At 32.5% G+C, this 17,784-nt stretch overlaps 1 protein-coding gene across 4 annotated transcripts in view; it reads left to right on the top strand.

The window, feature by feature from the left end:
* The window catches only part of LOC129952103 (kazrin), a 239,541-nt gene that overhangs the window by 183,029 nt on the left and 38,728 nt on the right, over positions 1 to 17,784 (top strand). For all 4 annotated transcript variants that reach the window (XM_056064536.1, XM_056064535.1, XM_056064538.1 and 1 more), the window contains exons 3-4: positions 12,201 to 12,639; positions 14,771 to 15,296. In XM_056064536.1, coding sequence (XP_055920511.1) covers positions 12,529 to 12,639; positions 14,771 to 15,296 — 637 coding nt within the window. In that variant the 5' untranslated portion in view covers positions 12,201 to 12,528. The remainder of the gene's footprint in view (positions 1 to 12,200; positions 12,640 to 14,770; positions 15,297 to 17,784) is intronic.

The following is a 17,784-nucleotide window of genomic DNA, read 5'->3' as shown; positions in this document are numbered from 1 at the left end:
AAAAATAGGAAAGACTTCCTTGACAATAAGAGGCTTCTTTTTGATAACAGCTGAATATGGTCAGTTGTTACTTTTGAAGCTGTCTTCTGTTCACATTTGACAAGTAGAAACTACGCCAATACTAAAAATGGAACGTTACACACTTCAACACATCGCATTGATTTTTTTTAAATTTATCAAAAGATGAACAATTTTTCAGAGATGATTAAATTTTTGATGGGCTGATATCGTTTGCCATATCTTCTTAAATACAACCATTTTTCTATAGTCATAAATTTTGTTCAATATGAAAATAAAACATCTTATTGGAAAAACCTATACTTTAGTTTCAGTTTATAGAAACCTTGCTAAATTTCTTAAAACCAAATTATTTTAAATGATCGAAAAATGTAAACTGTATATAAATTTATATGATGTTTAATTAATTCCAATTTGAGAATAAGGTCTGCTTGTTGGAATGCATAAAATTCCAATTTTTAGATAGGTTATATTTAATTAAACAATGTTTCAAATTGCAGTCTAAGTCAATGTAAATAGTAATTTAACAGGTTTATTTATTATTTAATACTGAATATCACAATTATTTCATATTTTTCAAGCTTCACAACGAATTTTCTAACTTTAGATAGACGAAAATTATCAAATCATGGAAAACGTTTTTTACAAACGTCTATTCTTAAACAATTGCACACAAAGTTCGAAATTCAATAATTACTATACATTTTTAAACCATTTTTATATACAGGGCCAAGTACGAAGTCTGTTAGTTAACCATATAATTCCAATTTGCAACTTAGCACAAAAATAAGTGTTATTAGGCGTGTTTTTTTGACATCGCTGTCTTCAACCAAATTCGATTTCCGAAAAAACGTATCAGCAGTTGCCCATCCGCGGCTGTTTTATTTTATCTTTAAGTTGGTAGACAAACAAGCGTAGAAGTCCTGAAAGGTTCCGTCTCCTCCTTTGTCCAGGTCTTTTTCTTGATGCTACATATTTCAAGAAAGGATTTTATAATGTACCTGATTTATAATTTTAAAAAAATGCTAATTTGCCTTTTTTCCTTTTTGACAATAGGGGTACTCATGGAGCCTAGTAAACTATCAAAATTTGTATTAATAATTTTTTCTTAACTTTACTTACTTACAATGGCCACTTTTGGCAAAAAGTGGTAAAATTTACAAAATTACAAAACATGTTTGTACTGTCTCGCGCCGTTTGTTTACAAAAATGTATTTAAACCAAAAATTAAGCTTTCTGCATAGTTTTTTTTTTTAATTTTGTGGTCAGAAAAACTTAAAAATATTTAACATAATTTATTTAATATTTATGTCGTCTTCTAATTGCTTTTATATTTTTTATATAAAACGATAACAAATAATCAGACGAATTTCAAACAGAGAAGTGTGTTTAAAAGTGCATGCGTTTGTACCTATGTGTGATAACCTATGTTTGATAAAAATCGAGATTCAAAGTTTTGAATCTCATAGATAATGAAATCTAAGATTTATCCACTTTTTCTCAATTCACCACCTCTTTTAGCTGTTAGATTCACACATTTTACTAGACTCTAAAGGTATGAGCCAAAAGTCAAAAAGTGAAAATTGTCAAACTCCTTTTGTGACAGTTCTTCTATCCCAAAATTAAAAGTATGTAATGATGGAGAAAGCTTATTTTTTGATGTCAAAAATAATTTGTGTAGTTTTTTTTTTCAAATTGAGATGGTGCTACAAAGAACCAAAAATACTTTTGTAAATTTCCCACTTTTTGCAAAACGAGGCCATTGTAGTTATACCTTAATTCTCGCAAATAGGAAACGACATTACAGAAGAAAAATATTAAACACAATAGAGCAACTATGTGTGACTCGATCCTTGATTGTTTTTAGCGTTCCAATATTCATTCAAAATAAGCTTTAATAAAATAACGCATTTATAGTGCGTTGCACTCTGCGAACAAAGCCTTCGAGACTCTTTGACTTATCCGATTATCCGAGTTACCTTAAACCGATATTCCTTTATTTAACAAGCAATTCTCGATTTGAGAGTTTGTTAAATGCCTTACTGAAGTCAGTAAAAACGAAGTTTAATTGTTTTTTTTTGCTTTAAGTGAATCTATACAGTTCTCAGATAGTTTCATTAGAGAAGTGGCGGTAGAACGGTAAACGTCCTTTAGTAAAACAGTGCTGATTTGGAACGGATCATAGATTTAATATAAAATAATGATTCACAAATTAATGTTAATGATACATTAAAGTTTATTTCAGTCAAGTACCTAAAAGATTTCAATAGTTCAGATTTATCAGAGTGTTAAGTACCATAGTTTATATAGTATCACAGTTTTAAGTATTACTTTGCAAAAAGTCCGAAAAAGTTGAGTTATAACCCGTAGATCATGACCTGAAACATCAATGAGCTTGAGAACAGATGAGTAAGGACAAGATTTTCTTCTTCTTCCAAAATTACTTCGGTTCATATTTAGAGATCTAAACTCTCTGCGCTTTCTGAATGTTAATAAGATTTTATTAAAATTGAAATTCTCTTTAATCAATGTTATGACTAAATTCATCATATTGATGATCACGTTCATCAATATACACAATTTTATCATCAATATGATGAACTTATTGTTAAAAACTCACTTACAAACAATCACTAATTGCTTTCATCAGTATAATAAATATTAAAATAAATTCCTCAATGTGATAAAGCTTTTGTGATGAAAGGACTGCTCTCAAATTCTATAAATGTAACGAAATCCGTCGTCTGTATGATGAACTAAATGTGAAGATGGGAAGAATTACTCTTGGAGAATTTGTCAATCCCTCGCAAAAGGCTGTACCAGTGAAAAAAAAAACTTTAGATGGGACAGGTAGGGATCGAACCCAAGATCTCTTTCATGACAGTCCAATGTTTTTGGTTTATGGGCCGTCGGCGTCATTGGGCTGTACTTCTTCCGTCATGATCAAGACCAGCCCGTTATATTTTTGGCCCAAATTGGATTTTCCATATTATGTGGAGGACATGTGGTTATAACTGAAAAGCGAGGCGCTACAAGCCACATAGCGAATGCCACAATCGATTTATTGGAAACCAAGTTTGGAGAACGTGATATTTCACGAAATGGTCCAGTCACTTGGCCGCCTCGGTTGTGCGATTCGACGCCGTTAGACTCTTTCATGTGGGGCTACATAAAGTCTATGGTCTTTGCCAACAAGCCAGCGACGATTGATGAACTGCGTACGAATATCGAACGTGGAATTGCAGCAGTATCGGCCGATTTTTGCTTAAAAATTGACGAACATTTGATAAAAATAGTGGACATGCAAATGTACTTTCACAGGAATAAAGAATTTCATTGATATAGCCAAAACCGTTTTTGTTTTATTAAAAAAGACTTTTGTAACGCTCTCGTTGAAAAACCCGATATATGTTATTTTTGTTTGCCGTTAAAGTTGCGTTTTGTAGACCAAATTCCCCGCTCTCTATTTCAGGGATCTAACTGCCGCGTATAACAAGCAGGCTGTGGAACTTAACATTCCTATCCTATCTTCTGACCTCTTCCTTTCTAATTTCCTGACCACTACTTTTCTGGTCGATCTCCTTTTCCAACCTTCTTACGCATCCTCTTTCCTCGCAACAATTGTTTTTGCATCCATCATTGAGGAACACAATTTATCAATATAATGACGGTTATTTTTTCAGTGTAGAAATCTAGTTGTATATTGTAAATCGACTATAGATAATTATTTTGAAGCCCCCAGAATTGGAATTGAGTCTGATTTAACTGACTGCCATGCAAAACATTTTATATCACATTGAAAATTCAAAAAAATAACGTTTCAATATTTTCAAAACTGGAAATACTTTATTGCGAAAATTCAATACTCAAATGTTTTCCAAAATGTATGTAGTAGTATATTAACTTAAGGCTCAGTCGTGTATTTTATTATCATATATATCTACATAAAAGATCTATTAACGAAATTCAGATAGCTCTGAAAATAAAACTTTAATTAACTATTTTTCTATATGTTTGTCTGCAGAAATACCAAAAAGCCAGTCAAAGGTACTCAAAACAACCTGATTTTCAATTTCCCCAATACTCAAAGTGGTGGTATGATGTACTCTTATGTGTGTTATATTGCTTTTCAATTCAAATACTTTTTCCCATTTCCTCCCTCTCTGACTGACGTGCAATGTAAAGCCCTTTTGTCAAATTCTGCGTCACAAAAAGTTGGGGGGGGGGTACATATTCCCCTGTTTTGTTCTGTTCATCACCACTTGACCAACTGAACTGGTAACTGACTGCTAGCGCTGGGTAGGTTCATATATTGTAAATAAATTTGGGTCACCTAGTGATTATAAAAGCCTGACATCAGACGTAAGGCAAAGGCAGCTCAAAACAATAACCTAACATGCCGCCTCCTGCTGCAGTAGCAGATGATATCAATTTTAAAACAACGCAACGCTGCAAGAACCATAACGAATTAATTTCCGATATATCGCGCACAATCGATGCGTGGGATTGGGATTGACTGCATATTGATATATCCGTATCCTTAAAAAGTCACATAACGGTGACTATATCTTATCGCTTGTACTTGTACATATTATTGGCAGTGATGATGACACATATGTGTGACATGAAAGATAATCTATGAATTATGAGTCAATCTGGTTTGGAGTGGATATGAATGGAGGCTTCAGCTCCAGATTCGCAGATTCGGTTTTGGGTTTATGCTTCGTCGTGCGTCGTGGTCGTCGGGAACGAGAACTGTGTCAATTAATTTAAATGCAAATCGATTTGTTGAGTTATTATCAACCCATGTACTGTTAAGTGTGTACCCGCTTGTTATGTTTACCCAAAAGCTGTCACATATCCTTTTATATTTTAGTATTTCTTCTTCTTCTTCCTCAGCATACTCGCAGTTTATTTTAAACGAAAATATTTCATAATTTGTATTTGGGTTAAGTATAAAATGGATATTCTGACCTTTTTTTTTCTATTCCCGATTGGTCGAGGGCGTGTGGTTGATGTAGAGTAAAGACGAAGACTATACGGCAGTGGCAACAGAAGGTTCTTCGCATTTTCCCCAAAACCATATATCATCATTGAATGAATATTAAGGACTATTTTGGTGAAATTCATAGTCATTTAGAATTAATTGGTGAATTTATATAAATACACAAACACACATACACAAGAGAGAAAGAGTTATACATGTGTTAGGGTGTGGGTGCGTGTGCACATGAACATTAGACTGACTCAAAGAAATAACTAAAATATCTTCGATTTTCAATGCAACTATAGACCTTGGTAGTACCGAAGGACTGTCATACCAGAGGTCGAAAGAACGATTTATATTTTAATCATGGGTGTTGTCATTTTTTAAAGAACTGTTAATGGTTTTGAAAAACTGATCTTGATATAGTTTCTAATTAATGTTTTTAGAGTTTAATTTAAATTCAAGGCTAACTCCACAGTTTATAATACCAAAACTAGCAGACCCGCCCACGCGTTGCGGTGGCAGAATGATTTATTAAGGATTTAAAAGATAAAATTTAACTTATATAACAACCATTTATTTAATAAATTAATTATAATTGTCTTTAATTTTAATAAAATACAGTTCTTGTTTAATGAAGCTCTTATTGGTGTACAATATTTTTGGTCAATAGGTCTTTTGTAAATATACAGTTAAACATTATGGTTCTTTTACTAGTTAAAACGCCACGTGTAGTTGAAAATTGGAAGAATATGGAAAGAATGGTAAACTGTTGTCTTTTGGAGAATCTGATAATGTCATCGGCGAACTTGGTAACGAAACGATTTCTTCTTTCAGCTTTTCTGTCAAAATAGTTGATTCAAGAACATTTCCTTTTAATCACCAACGCCAAACTTGTACCGTTTCATAGTTTAGAAGGGTTCAAATTACGCAGTACGAAAATCGGTTATCAAATTTAATATGTATAAAGAAATTAAAGAATTTAATTGGGAAATTTATTACCTCATTTTTATAATTGTTACGTCTGGTAGTTAAGCAAATAGAAATCAAAATTGTTCTCTGCCAAAATTGCAAGATTATCAAGGCAGTCATGATTTCAAATAATGACAAATATTTGGCGAATATTTCTAGGATGAAGTTATAGCAGTTTCAGCACGCATACGATCCCAATAGTTGGCTTCTTCTAAGAGTTGCAACTTGTGAAATGCATCTTGATATTTACTGAACACTTTGCCATTAACTAATTGTAAAAATTGGAAAGAAATTGGTCCATTAGGTACATTTACCAACAGTAAACACAATGGAGCATTTACATTGTTTTAGACGTAGACAATGTATTAAATTAAAGAATGGGGTTCTCCTTTTTTACGTGGTATCCCATTTTTAAAGGTGTTCGCTTTTTTTTTAGGTCCAGTGCTCTTTGTAGAACATTCTCTATAGTGAAATACCCTAGTTGACCGTTTTCAAAATGTTCTGAAAGATTTTTCTTCACAACTTTTCTTATTAATTTATACTTCGTTAAATACTAACGTTAACAATTCTTAATATATACTTAAAATCTAAAAACTTAAACTAGACTGTTGAAAAATACTCGTATTAATTTGCAATTTTATAGATTTCAATTAATTGATTAAAGGGACTATGTACACCATAGTTTGATCTGCTAAAATTAGTGTTCAATGGTTTCGGGAGTCTTACACTTGAACGACTAAAACTAAAGTCTTTGTGCATAAGGCGGTAATGTTTGAAAATCAAGAAACCATGGAAGGGATCGTTGACAAACACGCAAAAATCTTTTCTGAATGGCTTTGTGTCGTGTAACGTGTACCGCGTGGCGTAGTAAGGTGACCATACTATACAAATATATTCTAAGACTGGTCTCACAAATGAAACAAAAATTAATTTTAAAACATATGGATCACGGCCGGCCAAATCTCTTACTAAAACCCAGAACACTATTTTCTTTTTTAACTATGAAGTAAATTTGCTCATTAAATGTTAGTTTAAGATTTAAGACAACATCCAAGTCAGAAAATACATATACTCTACTTAAAGGACAAGAATAAAAAATGTAACTTAAAACGATTGGAACTTTTTTGCCAGTAAGACTCATGGTTTTACATTTGTCAACATTTTAAACAAGACGATTTTTATTGCACCATTCCCTGAATAATATTAAGTCTTCTTGCAAGAGAAGACAGTCAGATGTAGAGTTATTTTTCTTAAAAATTTTAATGTCATCTGCATATATTAGGAGACGAATTTTGTATGATCGAAACCAAGTCCTTTATAAATAAAACAAATAGAATAGGACCAAGGTGCCTACCCTGGGGGACACCAGAATTCACAACAAATGAACTTGAACACTCATTAGTAAATTTAACACTATAACGTCTATCTTGCAAATAAAGAGATCCAGTTTAAGAAACTGTCGTTAAAACCTTGCTGTGATAGTTTTAAAAGTAATGTTTTATGACACAATTCATCGAGGGCCTTGCTGAAATCAGTAAAGATACAATCTACTTGTTCACGTTTTTCAAAAACATCTAAACAAAACGACGTAATGTGAAACAGATTAGTAACAGTTGAACGCTTTTTAACAAAACCATGCTGGTTATCGCAGATAATTGAACTACAGAGAAAAGAAAGGACGCTAAATATGATTGACTCAAATAGTTTATGTATCAAAGATAGTTTAGCAATAGGTCGGTAGTTCATTATTTCGTTTTTAGGGCCTTTTTTGTGTACTGGTATAATGAATGACCTCTTTCAGATAAAAGGAAGCAACAAGTTACTTAAGGACGTGTTGAAAAGAACATATAACGGGTGTGCTTAATACGCAGCACATTTCTTTAAAATGGATGATGGTACACCGTGGGGACCAGAGTTTGCAAAAATGTTTCAGGATTAGTTTTAAGGTTTAATTCAATTTTCCAATTGTAGTCATCATATAGGATGTAAAGTAGTCAGTGAAAAGTTGTTTTATTAAAGAACGTCCTATAATCATTATCAGTTCTTGTTTGATTGTACTTTATCCAAGCTTTGTTCCTTTTGTTTTTTAAGTTTTTAACGTGAGAATCAAACCATGCTGGAACACTCAAGTTATTTCGAGTCTTTTTAAATGGAATCGTTTTGTAGAAACACTCAAAAAGAGTTAAGTAAATAATTACAAATATCGTCCTTAATTAAGTTACAAAATTGATCGTACATAATAAGTTAAAAATATTTTCAAAATAACACCTACTCAAGTTGAATTCTAGTTTTTTGTTATTAGATAGCATATGAGGTGAAGCCATGTTTAAGTTAAATGATCTTCGTCCACAATTTTGACACAAGTTTTATTTTAATATACCACAAATTAGTGTGCGAGGTGCATGGGCTTACTTACTTACTTAAGATGGCGCTACAGTCCGGGCGACCTGGGCCTGAACCAACATGCGTCTCCCAGTAAGCTCGGTCCCTAGATAGCTGTCTGCAGTTTCGAATGCTGTATGGGCTACTCTAGAATATTTTGTGTGAAATTCTCAAATGATTGTAAATGATTAAAGTCAAATGATTGGAGAAAAATGATTGCAGCCTTCTTATGGTCCAACGATTGGTGATTGCAAAATTTAAAGTCCCAATCTTTAAGTGAAAACATTGAATGCCATCTTTTAGTTGGATTAAATACATTTTTTATAATAATTGCATTCTTTTACAATCCTGGTATCAATATTAAACTAAAATAGCTATTTGCATTGAAACTCGAAGACATTTAAATTTTTGTTTTGAATCAGTCTAATGTAAATATTTGTGGTTTTCGAAGTGTTTCTATTTTAAACGAAGGTTTGTGGTATGGTATGGTGTGGTGTAGTGCGGTTTTTGCAGGTGAAACTCCCAGATGAATGATAAAAGCATTTTCAGGTTGCGACTTATGTCTTTTAGAATATTATGTTATAATACCCCCCTGATGGTATGTTATACTTTATACAGAGGTTAATGATTGAGGCTTACATAATATAAATAGTTTTCGAAAATGTTGAGTTTCAAAATTATGTACATACATTATGTGTATATGTGTATGTGTGTATTTTTTGCATCAGATTTTACTAATGTATTGTCATTATTGAACTAACCATTTGTGTGGTATTTTTTGATAAATGAGTCACATGAGATAGATGAACCTTATAGGTTACCTTTATTCCTATATGTAAATATTTAAGTAATGACTGTCATTTAAGTTGTCATACACTTCCACTACAAATGTTTCTTTTTAATTTCCTCTTATGTCAAGGGAAAATATTGATTTTGTTTAAAATATACAAATCAAATACTGAAAAAGATCTAATGTTATTGTTATTATCTCCAATCTATACTTTTGCATATGTTTTAGATATTCCCTAAGAGGATAAATAAATTTGATTTGAATTTGGTGTAGAACATCATTATTTAATTCTTTAGAGGAAAATTCCTTGATTTTAATTGCAGGTGTTGTGATTATAACATTCCTATGCCTGTTTATAACATAATGACATCATTTCTGAGTATTTATTATAAATTTCAATTTTCTGTTAATTTTTATTTTGAAAGGTTATCTTATTCTGATGTTCTTACGAGTATGTGTTTAAATTTTCCCTAGAAACGTCATTCACCACAAAAACGGTACACTAATCGTATACGTAGTTTTATTTGGTTATTGATATTAATGGTGGAGAACAATAGAAACAAAATAATAATTTTGGGGTTGGGGGGGGGGTAGATACATTTTTCTATTTTTTTTTTGTCACTAGTTATTAAATTAACGTTTCATTAATATTTTTGTTAGTTTTCAAAATAAAATTATCATTATTTATCTATTAAATAATAATTTAATTGATCTACCTCAACTCTTCGTTTGAGCACAATTGAAGTTTGTAATTGAGCGCTCGATTATCGTTACTTGTGTTTCGAATTAACATTCTTCTGATCTATTGTACAATAGATCAAATTCAGCAGATATCCAAAAAATATTTTGTTTTTTAATTCTTGATAAACGATCATGATATAGTAAAGTACATAAAACAGATTTTATTTATCAAAATTTTACAGGAGTTTTTTTCAGAACGTCTATTTCAAATTGGAGACCAGGGTAACTCAAAAATTTCTCAAAAGACTCTAATGAAATTTTGTCCACGTCTACTGTAGACGTGGACTAACTCTAAGATTGTAAAAAAAACTCAAAAATCACCCCAAAGAGCAACAAAAAAAACATGGATTTTGTATTGGGTTATCCATTTTGCGGTTTTAAAGTATAGGTCTGGAATTCGCCATCTGTCAAACTAAGTTGTTAAACCAATTTTTTGATATCAGTTGAAAGTCTAACATTTTCGAAAATGGATTTGTAAACTATCGCACAACTCATACAAATTGTTAAAACCTGCTACAAAAATGGTGATTCTTCAAAATTGTGAAGACATTTAAAGAGACTAGATTGATGATAAGAGCTTAAGCGTCGTCCTCAAAAATAAGAACTTTCTTACGGCACATTTTGGCGTATTTATCTACACCTACATTCTTATATATAACGTTCAGCTAACACAAGAACTGAAGCCATTCACAACGTCGCAGATAGGTCGAATTTGTGCTTGAACAACAGGCGGTGGACGGCGAATTTTCGAACAAAATTTCACTGTTTGGTGCGCTCTTTGGTCTGGGGATGTGATTGAACCTTACTTCACCAAGAACTACGATAACCGACTTTTTTTCCTGCTATTGAAGAACACGACTTAGAGAATATGTTGTTTTAATAAGATGGCTAAACATGCCACACAAATCGAGTGACATGACTTTATACTAGACATTTCCTGGCCGCGTGATTTCTCGTTGTGGCGATATCAACTGGACACCAAGATCATGCGATTTGGCACCACTTGACTTTTGACTATGGGTCTTCGCAAAAGACCGTATTTATTTAGATAAGTTATAAGTTATGGCTGAGATACTGCCCAATATGTGTCAAAAAGTGGTCGAAAATTCCCTCAATAGAATTGATGCTTGCAACAATCCACGTGGTGGTCATTTAAATGATGTAGTGTTTCACACATTTTGTCAACGTTGAGACCTTGTAATAAAAAAGAAATATCATTAAAACAATATTCTATGTGTTTTATCCACGTTTACTTTAGAAACTGGAAAATGGATAATCCTGTATGTTTGCTCTAATGATGTCAGAATTTGTAGTCAGAACTATCTTTAGGGTGCTACAATAATATCAAATAAATTTCCTGGAACTTAAAACTGATTTTAAACCGAGTTCTACAGATATGATTATATGTGAAGAAATTCTTGAGTCCTAAATATTTTTAAAATTAACTTCCATAGATAAGCCGATAATTACTATATTGAGTTTTAAATTTATTTTAGATCACCGTCAATAAATTGGCCGTTAGGATCCTACTTAGCTTAGTAATGAGTCTTTACTTGAGTCTATATGAAGTTTTGAGCGCACCTTGAATTTAATATTTGTATTGTCTTAAAAAATAAGTCTTGGAGTAAATTTTTAATTTCATTTTTTAATTTCGAATTTTATAAATAAACCATCAAATAAATTAAATTTCAATATTTTGTTTAATTTTTTATAATTTTTGGAAAAGGTATAAATATAAATTGACTATCTAAAGATATTAAACATACGGTCATTTTGTGATTTCCAGTTGGTAGAAATGGCATTTGTCACCCGTTATCAGATGTTATTATTATTTAAAATTACTACACATGTAAGTGGTGAAGCAATAGTAATAATTATTGACATCATAATCGACCGACAAGCAAACAATTTGTTAATTTGTGAAAAATTTTGAAGCGACTGAAATTGTTAGTGATGCTGTGTTATTCCTGTTTATCACCGTAATACATACTCAGTCAAAAATATTACTGCTAGAAGTGATCCAAATGTACCTTTAATAAACTAATAGGTAATGATTTACACAAATCTGTGTTTCCTTTCAATATTCATTTACTTTGGTTTTCATATAAGCTTTCAGCTAAATGTGAAACGTATTTGAATTAACATATATGATGTGTATATAACATAAAAACCAGTAAATATCTTTTTTAACTATTTGTATGATTACCTAATCAAATATGAAATAGTGAATATTACTTTAAATAATCATCCCCATAAAAAAAAAACAAAAACAAATCAACTAATCAAATTGAAAAATGTCCTCTCTTTCAGATGACGAAATCAGTTCTACAACAATTCAAAGATAAATCAGAAACCACAACAATAACAGAACATCAACAACAACAACATTAACAAGATTGACTAATTAACAAATCTCCGCATAACATTCCATGTGTTGCATAACATTTGAAATGTGCTGCTGCCGCACTAAATAACTAAGGCTGAAGCTCACCAACTGAATTTGACTTTGTTTTTGTTTCGTCATTGCCACAGTTATACGAAGTTAAAATTAGAAAATTTTACCCAAAACGTCAACGAACGACAACGACGACGAAGAAGTTACCGCCGTCTCCGCCGACAACGGCTTTTGGGAGATAGGATGCAAATCAACGGAACAACAGGACCAACAATGGCTGCTTCAGAGCCACCAGAGCCCCCACCAAGGAATCCGGACCGAATAAATGCTTCATTAAATAAATTTACAGACACAGTAAGTATATGTTTCCCTTCAGATATGTACTCTATGCAAATATAAAGGTATATGCATGTTCCTATATAATGTACGTCCCTACGTAACGTATCGAGGGAACATGATGGTAATTTATTGTTGTCATCATCATCGACTCATGCAGGACATGCTTCACACAAACACACATACGAAAATTACACACAGTCATGCAGGACAAAGGACACAGGACCTCGCAAAGTTGTGCACAATTTTCGCAACGATAAATCTCGCCTGAAGAATGAATTTTGTGTGCGGCAAACGGGCAACGGAAACTGGGTAATATGGCAAAGGAGTATGGCAGCCTTGATGAGAGATTGGCCGCCTGCCACCTTCGCTAAAATTGCACAGAGACCTTGGTGATATTCGAGAGTGTTTTTGTCCAGTGTGTCCGATTTTGTCATACTAAAAAAATACTGTCGCACATCCATATACAAATACAGGGTGGGTCAAAGGCGACTTCCTAATTTAAAGTATTTTGATAATTTTAACAGATCCTATTCTTTATTAATAATTTATATGAGAATCAAAAAGTAAAATTTAGGGAGATTTTTTTTGGGCTAACAGCTCCATACTCACAGACCCAAGCCCTATATAGGTCCACTTGGAATCTCATTGTTTATCTCACCGAATAATGGAACAAATCTTTACATCTTTCTCTAGAAAGTAAGATTATGACACTTGATAGATCAAAGGCATAGATTTGAGCATTAAGCAATCTTATCGAAAATGCGTGCATTTGTTATTGATTTGTTGGGTTAGAAATTACGTTTTCGACCGTTCAATTCAAGTAGAATTGGACGAGTTCAAATCTGATATCCACAAAATAAGCAAAGCTAGTGTGCCCAGTGTTCCGTTTTGTCTCCAACACTCTTAATTATTTTTGTAATTGATCTTTTATCTGAAACTTCTAACCCACTCAATTGTTTCGCTGATGGCAGTATACCTTCAGCTTTATTACCCTAAATTTTTGTTGGATGTTGACTACCAACGACATCATATGATAATTGATGAATTTAATGCTTCAAATACTCAATACTGTCTACTATTGCAAAAATGTCTCCCTCCCCTTATGCTACTTTCCATGTGGCAATTGCATCAAGGAGACTGAACAGCTTTCACTTCTAGGTATGAGCATCACAAACCACTAGTAGTTTTCTCCGATGATACAAGTAGTTTGGGCTGGCGCCCCAATAATGAACTTGAGTCTTTTCGAGCTCTTAAAATGATAGACGCTCGTTCCATTGTTGAGACATTTGCTATTCTTTAACAACGCGGTAAAATCTCATGCCTATCATTCTTTTGCCGATGTTTTTTACAAACAATGACCTATTGAAATAGCCAGTTACATTCGTCCAATCAAATAATTCAACTGTAATACCCGCACTTCTAAGAATGCTCGTCAGTTCAACCTTGAGCCCAATTTTGGATATGCTGTAAAGTATAGGGATTCTTTCTTTAGCTGCACTGCACGAATGTTTAATACTTTATCAGGCTCAATATCTCCTTTATCATTAGAATGTGAAGACTTTCAAAACTTTTGTGCTTTGGTATCTCTTTTCTAATCATGTCCTCCCTTTCTAATAGCACGTACTGTCATTATAAGGGTATTCATAACCCCTTTAGTACGCACTCAATATAAACAAAATTTTGGAATTAATTTATATGTTAAAACCATTATTTTGAGATGTTCTTTTGGGTGAAATTAAACAAGTGTTTTTTTCGAAATAAAATTCAATTATTTTTCTCCTCATTTAAGTGCTGTAGTCCAATTTAGTTAATCTCCCTCAAGTTTTGTAAGTGTTTCGAAAAAGAATAGAAATTTTTAAATTAGAAAGACATTTTTAACCTACCCTGTAAACACTCATAATAAAGCCTTGGCACACAAATTATCTTCATTCTCATCTTCATCCCCATCGTCGTCGTTGTCATCATTTTTGTTGTTGTGAAGCTACCTCTTATCTCTTTCTCTTCTTGCCTCTGCGCTGCATACATACATATATCCTTTATCTCAATATACATACATATTTATTTATTTATATTATACATGTTTGTGTCAATGTTTTTGTGTGTTTTACCCGTTGTGACGTATATGTGCACAAATCCGATTTTACAGAAAACAACAAAATCCTTGGACACGAACGATAAGCCCGTCAACAATAACAAACCTTTGAAGCCACTGCTGTCATTGGACAATACCCTGGCCACGTCACCGTCGACGTCACTGTCATCATCCTCGGCCACAAACAGTAGTGGCAGCCTAACAACGACCGCCTCGGGTGGACTCGGATCCGTTCACTCGCCTTCCTCCGGTCACATCTTCAACAAAAGAATGGAAATTAATAGCCAGGGTAGTAGCAATAATGGGGGCGGTGGAGGCAATGGATGTGCTCCTCCTGGTAGCAACAGCTCACCTGGATCGAATGGTATTAGAAATCTTATACTCACATCGCCCCTTTGCGACAACATCCATCAAAGGTCAGTGAATTTAAATAAAAGTGAGTCGAACAATCATCTTCTCCAATTTGGTGGTGCTGGAGCCGGAGGAGGGGCAGGAGGACCAGGCGGATCTGGAGGTGGAGGCATTGATGGTGGACAAATTGATATGATGAATGGAACAAATCACGCCGCCATGACTACGGGTAAGCTATCCTCTTTTATAACTCATGGAAATTGATGTTAATGTTCTGTTATCGTTCATTGTTGTTGTTGTTTTTTTGTATTAGAAGTACCTAACCTATACAAATACATACATCTAATGGAATTTTTTTTATACATTCATTATTTTTGTTGTTGTTGTAAAATTGTTGTTCAAGTGTTGGTTAATTGATGTACATTCTTATTGGTGTCGCATACACACAGTAGTCAGGGTTAATTGGATTTTCTTATTTATAGATAGGTTGCAATTGGGGATGGGGGCTTAGAGGCAAGGCTATAACCAAAGAGCAGATTAGGTTTGACAGGAAATAATAAAAGATTTGTGAGCTTTCATAACTAGTATGTAGGTAGGTACCTTGTTGGCTTATAGTACATAACGTATGCACAAGTTCTACGTACATACATATAAAGTATAAAGTACCTTAATTTTTTTTCTTGATGATTTATTTCAAAGTCTGTTAATTCTCTGGTATTGTATAACAATTGACTAGGTTTATGAGGCTAATTAAGTACCTTATTATACTGGTGATGGAGCGTGATGATGAGGATGATGATGATGATGGGATGGATGATGGTGTTATGGGATGATTATATATTGGGTTGTATTGTATAGGTTTAGTATACTCTTGATCTGGGTTATTACGTTACGTATAGGTACCTACTTGATGGAAAGGCAAGACGACCCTACAGAATGGAGCTTATGGGAAAATTGATGTTTGATGGAATGCTCTAAGAGATTTGGCAAAAATAAAAATTTTTTTATGAGTTATTATGTTTGTTAAAGACATAATTTATTTAAAGACTGAGTTTGATGCGTTAACGTTTGATACACGAGTTCTTTTCCTTATTGTTTGTTAATGCTGATATATACAACTTTTTTATAGGACTTGCAGTTAAAATAAATCATAATAAAGTTTTTGAAGCTTTGAAAATGTAAAATTTCGATTAAAAAGGTTGTTTTGAAAATTAAAGCAATACACTTTATTTTTTGAATATTCATTAAAAGTATCATTGAAAATCCAAATTAACTTATTTTAATTTTATAATGTGTGTACACTATAGTTGTCTTTCTGTTTTTAAATAATAGCACAAATATATTAGGATTCATCTTGTATTATAATTTTAATTTAATTCAACATTTAACTTGGCACTTCAACATTACATATTGAATATTTCCTATATAAAAAGTAGATTGTATATATTGTACACTATGGCGGATATGTTCTGTTCATAGTTTACATTTTAGTGTCTGCAATTTGGTGCACAAAATGTCTACACTTATCAATTTGCTTAAGGTTCAAATTTAAACATTAAAAGCACGAAAAAGTCAAACCAACTTGGTTTTCAATTCAAAGTAGAACTTCGGGGAAACAACAGTTGAAATCTAAAGACCTGGATTAAGGTTAGGTATTTGTTATTGACAACAGTTTTGAAAATAGCATTATCTTTGATAGAATTGCTGATTGTGAAAAGAAGCAGTGTATCCTTTATTGTTACTTAAGACAAAATATATTGTGTTTATGTGTGTTTTTGAGGATTTCTTTTGCAAAAAAAGAACAATCAATTATTGATATTAATTAATTTTTAACAAGGATTGTTTCCATTAATAATGGAGAACAATATCAAAAACGATTATAGCCTTTTTATGCCATTATCCATGACCAATTCACACATTTGCTATTGTATGACCTCCATATCTAAACGAATTCTATTATTAAGGCCTTGAATTAATTGTAAAACATGGCCATATCCTTACACGTCGTTCAGAATAAAAAAAGTCTAAAGGAATAAAATCTGCTAGTACGACACGTAGCGATTTTTTGTAGTGAATTTGTAAAACTAAACACCATTCAAGCTACAGAAAGGAAGATAATCGTGAAATAGTGCTTTAAGCGACCCTTGGTCGCAGACACCGCACTGTTGAGAATACACAAAGTAAGGTATAAGTGAGATGTTAGCGTACCATTTTTCATTCCGATATGAAGTCCTAAGTTTCATTTACTATTTCACTATACACTACACACGCTAAACATAAAGTCTATGTCAATTTCTATTGATTTTTTACTAACTTTTTTTAAATTTTTAAATTTAAAACAAGCTTATGATATAAAGAGAATTGATATCCCATAGGAAGTTATCGTATTGTAATGTAAAATTGTTGACAATTCCTACAATCAAAATTAAACTATTTTAGAAACTTTCGTACGTTGGGGATTCCATTTTTGTGTCTTTCATATCTCAAGAACCAGTAAAGATATCAACTTCAAATTAATTTTGTTAGGTATATAGATAACAATAGAGAACCAAATTTTGGTTGACCGAAAATATCTCACGAACCAAAAACGCTAGCGACTTTAATAATATAAATATAATGTGATGATACGTTATGCCAAACCAATATAATTTTGAAGAAAAAACCAATTATAAATCAAAAAACTTGAACAAAGGATTTTTCACCGCAAATATTTTGTT

Source organism: Eupeodes corollae, chromosome 3 (genome assembly GCF_945859685.1).
Source record: "Eupeodes corollae chromosome 3, idEupCoro1.1, whole genome shotgun sequence".
In the NCBI taxonomy this organism is placed as follows: domain Eukaryota; kingdom Metazoa; phylum Arthropoda; class Insecta; order Diptera; family Syrphidae; genus Eupeodes; species Eupeodes corollae.
The sequence above is the reverse complement of the archived record's forward strand: the minus strand, read 5'-3'. Positions and strand labels throughout refer to the sequence as shown.